A 12,229-nucleotide genomic window follows, 5' to 3' on the forward strand; every position below is an offset into this window, starting at 1 on the left:
TAATCTACTATTATTCAATGGCGTATCTAGAAGTCTTGAAGTGGGAGGTGCTGATGGAGGGGGGAGCGAAAGGTGGAGGGGGGTGTGAAGGAGAGAAGTGGGGGGGCTCGATGATCAGTTGAGGTGCGCTAAATAAGGTGATTTTTAACTACTTAAATGTGATTTTTGGGGGAGCGCGAGTAATTTTTTTGTGGGGCGTATGCCTCCCGCACACCCCTAGATACGCCACTGCTATTATTTCATTGCGCATTATGCAATAACTCGGGAAAAAAAACGTGTCCTGATGGGAAAATCCAAGGGTGTATACCACTTGGCCACAAGATCAGTTGAGTGTCTGAACGGTAATTGGAAGGTATTGAGTTTGAATCCCAATAGGGGCCATACGTTTTTCACAAATATTTATAATCAGGTTAATATTAGAAATCACGGCATCAGTAGCAGTAGTGTAGTTAACTAACAGCAGGTTATAGCAATAGATCAATCTTATTATTATTAACTAATTATATACACCATATATATTCAAATAAATTTCCCCCCAGAGCCTCATTTGGAATAAACGCCTCCCTGAAATAAATGGCCTGAGGTGTTTATTTTTTCCTCAAATAAACAAATCTAATGGTAGCAAGATCATTCTTAACATATTCAATTAATGTTCTACTTCAGTAGCAGCAAGCTTTTTTTCAAACCTGGTTAGAATCAATCAATCTTATGATCATGCTATAACACATTTTGACGGTAATTGTGTTAGTCTAATTCAGGAGCGTGTATTTGAGTATACATAAATGCCTCCTCAAATAAACGTCTCCTCGAATAAATTCCCCTTCGAAGACATGCTCAACTATAAACGCCCTGGACATTCATTCAAGTAAATATGTATTTATTTAATGCTACTCACTCAATTTCCTATTATTACTTTAACAACTATTAATACAACTTCATTTTAACATCACTGACAACAGTTTTTGTTGTTTGACTGTGCAGGTATTAATTTTATTTCATTTGAATGAAAAAAAATATGAATGAAATGGCAAATGAAAAAAACAACTCACAAGGAAGGGTTTGGTGATTGATGGTGAATTCATTCCGACCTGCCAAAGACAAAGCTGTCCACTGTCATCGCAAACACCAAACTGAGGAGATAAATAAATGCAACATTTCATTGTAAACCTTTCATATATATACATCATATACATACATATTTATTTAATTATTATAAATATATATACATATTTATTTAATTATTTTATTCAAATTCTGCTCACAACATAGAATAGACAATAGTAAGCAAGGTGGACTTAACATTGAACAATGGCAGCATCAAAGCATTGCATTCTAGATGCTAAATTTAATCACATTTTTTACTTAGTAGAAATATACGGCAGGAACATTTTCTTTACAAGTCATAGATCTTAAAATAAGCACTTCAAAGACTGTAGCATATGTCCATGCAGTGGACTTCATCATGAGAATTTTAAATGAGATAAGCAACATCTATAACTGCGGTCGGCAACCCAAGGGTCGCGACCCAAGTTTGGGTCGTAAGTGAATTTTTGAGGGTCATCAGATCCTCAAAAATCTGATGATGCTCCTCAAAAATCTGATGGTCTAAAAAAAAATTATAAAGAAAGTTTTAAGACTTAAGTGTTAAAATAAACACTTTTTAAAATCAGTAGATTCTCAAGAAATCATCAAAACAAAACATTTTTTTTTATAAAATAATTTGATGAAATGTTGGTTATTGTCTTCAATTTGTGTTAATGTTTGGCTCTTGTCATCCAATTTACAAATTGATGACCTTGATAAAACATCGCTATGCGCCGCAGCGTACCGTTTCTTGAATAGTATTTGTGTTTCAAAATACACAGAAATATTGAATTTTCATACAACGATGACATAAACTCTTGACAATGTTATTTCATTGACCAAAGAATGAGTTACAGTTGAATTAAAACTAATTTATAGCAATAATATATCTATGCAAAATTCATTTATAATATGAAATCAGCAGTAATGTATTTGAACCTAAAATATATGTTCTTAATATTATTTCATGATGCGAGGTTAATAAAATAGAGAGCAGCTTAGCTCAGACAGCTAAATGTGCGCTGAACTGTGGTTTTAAAAAGTTTAAATCCTGGTTTGCATAAGAAATGGAGGAAGGAAAACAGGATATCTTTATTATGTTTGCTATTTTGGAATATCAATATCACACCTATTCTTATCCTTTGGTATAACCATATTTGTCTGCATCAACAAAACAAACAACTCCAGCAATGAGCAGCAATATTATTTCTGTACCTCTACAGTACTTTTGAAGAAAGTGCCCATAGTGATTCTCTTTTATGTCAAATAATCTGTTACGGTTGTTAGTAGCATAACATGCCTATATCATTGAATATATTTCAAGTACTTAATGTTATTTAATTTAACATTGCTTTTTAAAGCACGCGTATTATATATATATGTTTTTATGTTTACATTACTAATGTTTTTTATACACCAAATGCAATTTCTCAACAACATTCTCAATAGTGACAACTAGGGTGTGAATAGAATGATTATTGATATGTAGGCCTATTCTTTCTTTAAAGTTACAGAATTTTAATGTTTGCACTAACTTAATACTGTTGTGAAGCACAACAAAAAATGGAATTTGAAATTACCAAAAACATTTTAACAAGTTTTTTTATTACCAGATATTATCTTTGGCAAGTGACCGAGAGCCCTACTCAAGAGAAAAAATATATTTTGGCCCTCAAATCAAATTAATTAATACTTTACCTTTTTTTTTTTAATTTTTAATTTTTTTATTTTTTAGAATCCGGGGCTTATTCCGATGTTCACACCGGATTCAGGGGAGAAATTCTGGTTTGATGTGAAGTTTATTGCTCAAAATATAAAGGCTAATGATTTTTTTAAAATTTTGAGACTGCTGTAGTTTTTGTGATACAATGAAAACAATTAAGTATCCCCTTAATATAGGTTGAATATTTATTGATTTTACCATTTGCCACACCTAAAGAAGTGTCCCCCACCGACACCGGATGTCCCTTTAATAGGGGTTGGCTGTAGTATACTTATACTAAAAAGTGTCCCCTGAATAGGGGTGTCCCAGAGTAGGGGGTTCTACTGTATTACATTGGTAATATTTTGTATCTTAGATGACATTTCCATGATAACTTGAGGTCTTGGGTTGTGGGAAGCTAAGGTACAAAATTATGGGTCCTTACAAGTAAATGTTTGCTGACCGTAGATCTATAATACAATACAATACAATGTATGGCATAAATTTTCTTAATGCATGCACAATCTAGACAGAAAAAATTCAAAATCAACATCTGTACCTTGAAGTTTGCTTGAAAATGGAATTAAATATATATGTAAATGTAATTTACAATGGAACGCAAACTGAATAAAACATTTTCTTATTTCCTGAACATTATTAGTAATTTGAACGATGAAACTCACCTTGTTGCCTTGAAGATTGAAGTGGAGTTGCGTGACTTTTGGAAACTGTCCAGGGGGCCGATGCATATATATCTTCTGCGAGTGACCCCACTCCCACATGCAGACGCTGCCATCTTGTGAACCACTTAAATCTGCAAAGAGACGAGCCGCATACCAAGTCAGACAAATAAATGCATTAAATGTTTGAAGATATCCCCTCTATGTTGCGCTAAATCTCTGTTCAAGTTTTATATGACAAAAACCTGTCATTTTTTAACTTCAAGTTCAAGATTCAAGAATATTGATTTTACAAAAAATGGAAATTCTATTTCAGTGTAACCATTTTAATACATACAGATACAATAATATATAAAACATTGAAAATATATATATAAAAAAAAAATGGTTAAAATAGAGTGATAAACATTGACTTAGACATTTGAGTTTTATCTTATTGCAAAAGGTATGAGCATTATTATTAAAACCTGTCACTTCCCATAATTATATGGGTGATATGACAGCATCATGACCATATATTGGCATATCACACCATATAAAACTTTAATTAGATGTTGTTTTGCATCAGGCTATTTAATAGAAATGATGTTCATTCTATGTTCTATGTTCATGAATTCTATGTTCATTCATCCGCTATTTAATTAACTTTTGATTGATTGACTATATTTCAAAATAAATCCATGTATAGTGTGTATTATTATTATTATTATTATTATTATTATTATAATTATTATTTGTTATTATTACTTTATCATCATCATCATCATCATCATCATCATCATCATCATCATCATGGCTACATGATAAAAGTGTTTTACTTGTTTTGTGTGCCTTTTCCCAATTCCTTTTGATTTGATCCTTTTACTTACTACAATTGTTATATTTGAATTATTCATATATCGTAATAACGATTTCAGATCCCACCTGTACGATTATATTGTTCAAATCAACCCATTTTCTAACGACAAATTCAATTTTTTAATGAGCGATGGCAACCACTGTTTAGGGTAGCTAAATTTGCCTACCAAATCCTCTCCTTACGGCAGTCTATTGTGTTTAAGTAAATCATATTTTAAGAAAGGTTTGTATATCCTGTTTTTAAAACTTTTTTAATCGTGTTTTTTGCTTGGGTTTTAAAAATGTCCTGTATTTCACTCATAAGCCAGAATTAGCTGGTCTCTGTTTTAATCTGAGAGTGTGAAACAAATAAATCAAGAACTAATATTTGCCAAAAAATGTGTTATGTATAATACTTGAATGACCCTTTAGTGGCTAAGTGTTGAATCCGATCCCCAAGTAGAAGCAGGTACAGTGCTGCTATGATATTCGATGGTGCTCTGTATCACAACATTTAATGATATTTTGCCCTACATATAAAACTTGTTGGTTGAAAAAAGCTTAAGCGTTTTTTGGATGTGAATGGGTTAAGAAACCTGAACCTGAATTAACAATGTAATTGCTTGCTTTGAAAATAATTTTTTCATATTTCATTTAATAACTGGAAAATATTTTCCTCGCCAACACCAAAACAATCCTTTCCACGCTACAATAATGATTTTAAAATATTATGATAATTTCATTCTTGCAAACTCTTAAATTGGCCAGCAGTAAGAATATGTGTAGTAAAAACTTATCAGTAAAAACTGTTCCCATTGGGAACATATTTGATCTTTGTATATTAAAAATTTAATTTTTAATTTAATATTTGTGAATATTTTTTTCCAGATTTTTTCATGGCAGTATACTCAGGAGACAAAACAGAGTTCAATAGGAGGTCATAAATAATTGGGAAAAAATATTATTTAAAGAAAATGCAGATGGACAAATAAATGTGGATTAAAGCTATGGAAAAATAATTGTCAACTTTTGTGCACATGATTATCAGCTTTCTATAAATAAGTTACAAAACAAAAATCAAGTTATCCATCTAAGCACAATCCTAAGTATTTTTAATCTAAATAATTGAACTTAAATTTCCTCTGATAGAATTAATACACCATATCGAAATGCTAATATGGCTAATTCGCTTGTCTTTTGGATAAGTTTAACAACCGCTTATCAACATCAAGATAGAGATTAATGAACTCGGTGTCACCGTATGATCAATATATTGTAGTGAACTTGAAGCTAAAGTAGAACAGCTACAGAAAATTTCAATCCTATTTTTGTACTAGTTGATGAAACAACTGATTCAATTATGCTTTGTAGGATGTTCCACTAACTGTTTGATCGATGTAAATAAAATATTCTTGATAAATTTTTTATAACTTTTGTCACTCCCACTTAAGACGGGCACTCACAGCAGTCGACGGTCATCTGTTGATGCGTGCACCATGTGTGTGCAACGGATCGTTTTTAAAGACAATCCATTCAGACTGCCACCGACAATCAGTCAACGGCACGGCGTCACGTCGTACAGCGCTCTCACAGGGAGAGGATTTGGATTCATCGTACAACGCAGTGGGAGCCTGACTTTAATGTTTTAAACCGTATACTTTTTGTATTAGGTGCTAAAATTATGCACATTAGCTTTCATGTTACATTGTTATATGCAAAATCGAAGAGTCTTTACGAGTCTTGACAACTATACTATACATATACTATTTTAAAAAAAACAATCTAAAACTAATTAAAAAATAAAAAGATAAAATGCAATTTCACAATAACCAGATGTGCGAAATTACAATATAAGTAGAGTGAGCTTTAAATATATACTCTTATATTCAAAGACCATCAAACTAAGTAGACAACCACTTTAATAAATAATGATAATATGTTGGCTTTATATAGCGCATCATGCAAAGACCTATATACGCTTCACATTACTACCTTGTCAATGGATTAAACACCTATGAAACACACGCTCAGTCCCCTGGGTGAGTACTCCATAATGTTGCATCTAGCAATCTGCACATTATTATAATAAATGTATTATCCATATTTATCAGAACTAGCGGTTGTCCTATATAAATTGCATTCAAAACTATCAGGTTTTTACTAGTGGCAGAGCGTAGGGTAAATTGTAGCATATGCTAAGGCCTGTTAGTGGGAAAAATTTGTTTAGCCTACAATCAAAGACTGCATCAAAATAAAATTTTACAAATGAATATTCTTTTTTATACCTGCATGGTTGTCATAGCATATCATGTATCTTACCATTTCAAATTTACAAAAACAAAAATAAAAAAACAACTCAGCAGTACCTGGTAGGATTTCTCAAAAGAGGGCAATGCCTAACTGTCTGGGAAACGAAGAAACAGATGTAACAGAAATATCAAAATAATTGTTTGTAAAGCACTTAAAAACTATAAACGAAACATTATTATCACAATTAAAATTATTATCATTAAAATTATCATTATATTGATTAAAATTGGAATGTAATTTGATGGAAGCAGTTTCCTCTTTCAAAAGAATTCCTGTTCCTGTGCATTTAACAAATAAATATTTCTTATATTATCGGTCATATGTATGCAAATTTATTTTAACTTTATTCATTGAGATTACAGAATATCTGGTAATACAAATAACCGATTGGCAGTAGAGGTCCTGATTATAGCTACTGTAGAGAGAAGCAAGCAATGAGAAAACGAGCATGCGCACATACTCTTGGAAACAGCGCTTTCACTCCAGTGTAAAATTTGCTATTCATCACCGCGTGGTTGGCGGAATAGAAAATTTTACCATTGTAGGGTATGCTCGAGTCTCACATCTACTGCCTCACTGAATACGCGCGATAGGCTGATATTGAAAACTAGCCATACCGAAATTCTATGCAGGTGAGAGGACGATGCAATAGGCTCGAGTAGTTTAGGTTATCCTAGATACCAAGGCAAAAATGAAAAAAACTAACAATATTAACTATATTTCAATAAACTGTAGCCATCTATTTGAAAAATTAAGGCTGACATAGAAGATTGAGGCTAGAAAATGTTAAATCAATGGAGAAAAGGTATAATAATTTTGTATTTTCTGTAGTTTTAGGAGGGTATACACTACATACCTTGCTTGCCTTGACGGTCCGCCACTGGTTTTTACTCCTTGGGTTAAGAGAGGCAACATGGATAAAGCAGGTGGATAAAATTACCTTACCAAAGGGCATGCACATAAGTGTCTACCCCTAGAATCGAACGACCAGTCTTTTGATTGTAAGCCTAAAACCTTATCACATATAATTACTCACATGATTGCAATGAATTTGAATTTAAAAAATGGTAGGCAATTAATAGGTACTTACAATATGGAAGTGTCGGGTGAGATGAAAGCCGTCTAATGTGATATGTTGGTCTTCTTGCAATCTGAAAATATCACATAACTATTACAATATCATAATATTTACGTCAGAAGTTGTATTCAAGGTGTTGTTGGTTTAAATATTTATATTTCAATTATAGCATTTTGTGAGGTTTTCATGTGCATTTCTTGTTAATTTCTTGTTAACTTCTTGTTAATCTGAAACTTTTTACGTACAACATTTGTGCCTCGGCCAGTTTGGAAATTCGGACCATCTAGTAATCCAGGCAGGAGAGAGTTTGTCACCGTGCTAGCATTGGGAATAGATGCACTTCGCTCAGGTGGCATGTGATGAACCATAAGAAACTCATCTTCTGCAACAGTTGCTCTGAAAAAAGAGCAAAGATTCAAATTTGACTACATAGTCTGAAATATTTAGGATTCTTCTTCTTTGGCAGGATACACGGTTGGTATACATACAGGCTTGTACGAGAGATCTAATGTTCAGAACAATTGTGGGTTGCACAAGCCACTGCAGGGATAACAGACATTACATTTTCAAGACCCTAGGCTTAGAAATGACATAGCAATATTTTGGTAATAATGATACATAACTTACATATAGGTGAGGTTAAGACTCTTGGTTATAATTTTATGAACATACAGACACATATACAAGTTCACGCCTACCCACAATGGCTCATGATTGGAATTCTTTTATTGCATCTAGACAAACTCATTACCAACCATGCATCTACTATAGATATCAGAATCATACGCAGCACTACTGGGGATATGTATTCATAATCTTGGTATTGCTATTACTATTACTTATTCCTCATACTTTTTGATCATAACCCTCCTTATCACCACACTACAATCATCACCATCATATCACCACCATCACTATTGAAACCATTAAACCATCACCATCTCCAGCCACTACCACTATCATCATTATTACCATTTCCACTACTTTAAATTGATAGACTTTGAAATAGTATCTTGTTACTATAATCATTATTATTATTATTATTATTATTATTATTATTATCACATCTTCAGACTTATTTTCATATAATTTTTACCTTAGGAACATTTATGAGATGTGTACATGTCCACTTTAGTCTTGTTTCATTGTAATAATTTGATTTACAGTTCATCCCTTCCCTCACATACTATTATATGCATGCGACTTGTCAAGATTTTGCAAATTAATGCGAATTAGCAAAAATCAGATTATGTCAGAATTATCAAACTGTTAGTTATTATAAGTACAATATTTTAAATACCAACAATAATAATATTTCATGAAATAGTATACTGCACAGAATGTAGCAATAGCAAGAGTCATTACTGAAGCACATATAATTCAAATTTAAGTATTGTACAAAAAAAAACAAAAAAACAATAAAAATAACGTTTATGAAAATACTAATACAATATGAAAATGTAACATGTTACCTGTGCTATTAAGAAGTCTTCAATGGATGTAAATTGATATTATACTACAATTTATTTCTTAGGCTTAGGAAAGGAGAGGTGTTTTTTAGTTGAAACATGAATTAAGATAATGTTAAATTGATTACCGATTGTATACTGCACCTATTTAAAAACTAGTACACTGTGTACTGAATGTGCATGAAACCATAAATAATTGCAGTTTCTGGATGCCCAGGTGTTAACAAACACTAACTTTAATTAGAGACCTTCTGATCTGCAAAATAGGGATTTGCACTCATTTGTATCTGTCCTTCGTTCTCTGCACAACATTCATTGCGCCCAAATGTTCTAGCATGTGCAGATGACTTCTTAGTGATGTCCGTTTTAGGTTCTATTGTCGTCATGCAATTAAAAGTTCTCTCTACTTTAAATGGAAATTTTCATTCCTTTCTGTAAGCTACAATACATCATTGTGTATTGTCACAATAATGCGGCAAACAATTCAAAACAAAAGAAATTTCAATTTTGCATTTGTTTTAAAGTGCATACACCCACAAACACACACACACACACCCACCCACCCACACACCTACTTGCAAATACACGATATACAAATTGCAATGGTCATTATAACATACTGTACATTAATGAAACAAAGGAAAATTAGGTTGAATATGCAGAAAATTGTCAAACATTAACCTATTTAATACACTAGCTAGCAAATATGCAATATTATAATTGGATGAATTAACTCATGCTTGGTTTTAAGTACAGGTTCACGGCTAGTACATTTTAAAGTGTTATGTTACATTCATATACGCAATGCTAAGAGGAAGTGTTAACTTCTTTAAAATGTGTCTGGTGTGAAGATGATTATAATTTGTTTGTTTTTATTTCATGCTAAAAAATACAATACAATGAAAATCATGAAATTAAGAAAATACGAAACAAACAAAATGAATAAAAATAAACATATTAAACATTTAAATTAATCAACGGACAAATAAATATATTTAAATAACAATAATACAAAATATAAAGAGCAATAATAACAACTGCAAAAGACAATCACAACATACTGTATAAACATAATAATAGTGTAGATTTATATTGTGTCATATCCATCTAATATAAGATTTCACAGGGTACTTGATATGTGGACTAGGAACTCGATCAATGTCAGTCTGCATGGCATATATTATATGGTATAGTAATTAACTATAAACCAGGTCTTTCTTTGAAAATGACATATCATTAACAATGCAATTACTATCTCGAAAAGACATATTATACTGCACAAAATGCAGCAATAACAATAAATTAAATATTGAGCTCATATAATTTTCATTTAATTGTACAAAACAAAACAAAAAAACTTTTATGGATATCCTAAATTGTAGTAATAAACTACGACCGAATCACACTATATCAGTTTGTGTACAATGTATTGAGGGTGATGGTTAAGAGTGGGCGAGTCCGCATATTCAATTCTCAGGCAAGTAGACACAAAGGATGGTATTATTTTTTTTGTGAGTTTAAAAAAATGTTCAACAGCATTCTGAATTTAATGGTTGATATACTGTATGTTTTTATTAGTCCTATGTTTTTACAGTAGTCCAAATTAAAATAAATAATGCAAAAATGAGATGATAGATTGTCATAAATATATAGTAAAATCAACAGCAATTAAATAGTAACAACAAAACATTAACTATAAACTTGCACCATGTACATCAAGAAAATGTTTTCTCTGCACTAAAAATAAATATTATGATAAGGAATGCTAGGCAAGAAAAAATACAATCTTTCTTCTGAAAAAGTAGGGCAGCAATGAAAGTGATAAAGGTTTTGCAGAACTTAAACTTTTGCTACATCTGTAGTAAAGCTGATCTCAGATTTCGTATAGCTTTACCAGCATGCTTTGGTTTTAAAGGGGCTGGAACCAAATCTGGTTATTATGCTACAACCATTAGGAATCTTCAAAATTAGTAACAACTTTAACAATAACAAGTAAACATCTCTAAGATAAACTGGTAAAGTATTTTGTAGGTTTTTCTGATTTAAAAAAAAAAAGAAGAAAAACTGCAATTAAGGTGAGACATTTTTTATACGCTGTTTCGCGAACTTATTTTTTTTTTATCATAAGAGGGTGAAAAAAAAGTTGTTTTGTTTTGTTTTCATTTAGCAAATGATTTTGCCAAAAACAAAAACAGTGTAGTATTGGGATGGGTATATGCTTTAAATTGATATAATTAGGAAGAAATATACATATCGATTTTTGGATATTTCAAGGCAGCGGCAGTGTGTAATAAAAATAAAGAAAAACTTTTATTTTTTTCAGAAATTTCTATTTTTTTTTGTGGCGGCGGGTGTGTTAATTGGCCAAATATAAAATTCTATTTTTATTCAAAATCATCATTACTGGTGGGCGACGAGTTCACTAAATAGGGTATAAAGTCTCGTCTAATAGTCTGTATCATTTACTATTACTACCACTACAATTACTACTATTATTACATAATTATTGTTGTATAATAATACAACTACTACCCCAAAAAATGGAGAAAATAATATATGATTAGAGATGAACAGTGTTTGTAAAAAATCAAATACTGGGGAATTTAGTGTGCACCGTTAACATTAAACAAATTCTGTATACTTTCAACTTATCCTCGGGATGCGGAACGGCGCACTCTTAATGTTACGGAAATTGTGTGTCCTCCTTGGTTTGTTCAACTCATGTTTCTCGAGTGCATTTGCTTCATGCCTATTCAAGCATAACTAGCAAATACTCCTCAGAGAACAAAAGAGGATGCCTATTTATGTATAATTGATTCTAATAACCAAAATAATTTATGGGAAGCAGTTTGAGAATTAATGTGGAATCAAAATAGGCTATTATTGCTCTCATCATCATTAAGGTTATTATCATAATTGTTAATTTTATGGATACAGTATTACTATATTATCATTATTGTTTCAATAATATTTCTTATATTTTATTTGAAACTACTTACTGATCACTATTCTTATTCAAACAGAAATGTTATTATTACTGCACTGTTTATTATCAGTAATTATATTATAT

At 31.5% G+C, this 12,229-nt stretch overlaps 1 protein-coding gene across 1 annotated transcript in view; it reads right to left on the reverse strand.

Moving 5' to 3' along the window:
• Positions 1-12,229, reverse strand: part of LOC117122521 (dmX-like protein 2) — a 34,008-nt gene that overhangs the window by 1,721 nt on the left and 20,058 nt on the right. Inside the window, exons 20-23 of the mRNA XM_033268107.1 lie at positions 7,936-8,086; positions 7,703-7,763; positions 3,469-3,599; positions 1,050-1,130 (exon numbers count right to left, since the gene is read on the reverse strand). Coding sequence (XP_033123998.1) covers positions 1,050-1,130; positions 3,469-3,599; positions 7,703-7,763; positions 7,936-8,086 — 424 coding nt within the window. The remainder of the gene's footprint in view (positions 1-1,049; positions 1,131-3,468; positions 3,600-7,702; positions 7,764-7,935; positions 8,087-12,229) is intronic.

The sequence above is a fragment of the Anneissia japonica genome, unplaced genomic scaffold (assembly GCF_011630105.1).
Source record: "Anneissia japonica isolate Jap-2015-1 unplaced genomic scaffold, ASM1163010v1 scaffold1889_len2455224_cov183, whole genome shotgun sequence".
NCBI classification, from domain to species: domain Eukaryota; kingdom Metazoa; phylum Echinodermata; class Crinoidea; order Comatulida; family Comatulidae; genus Anneissia; species Anneissia japonica.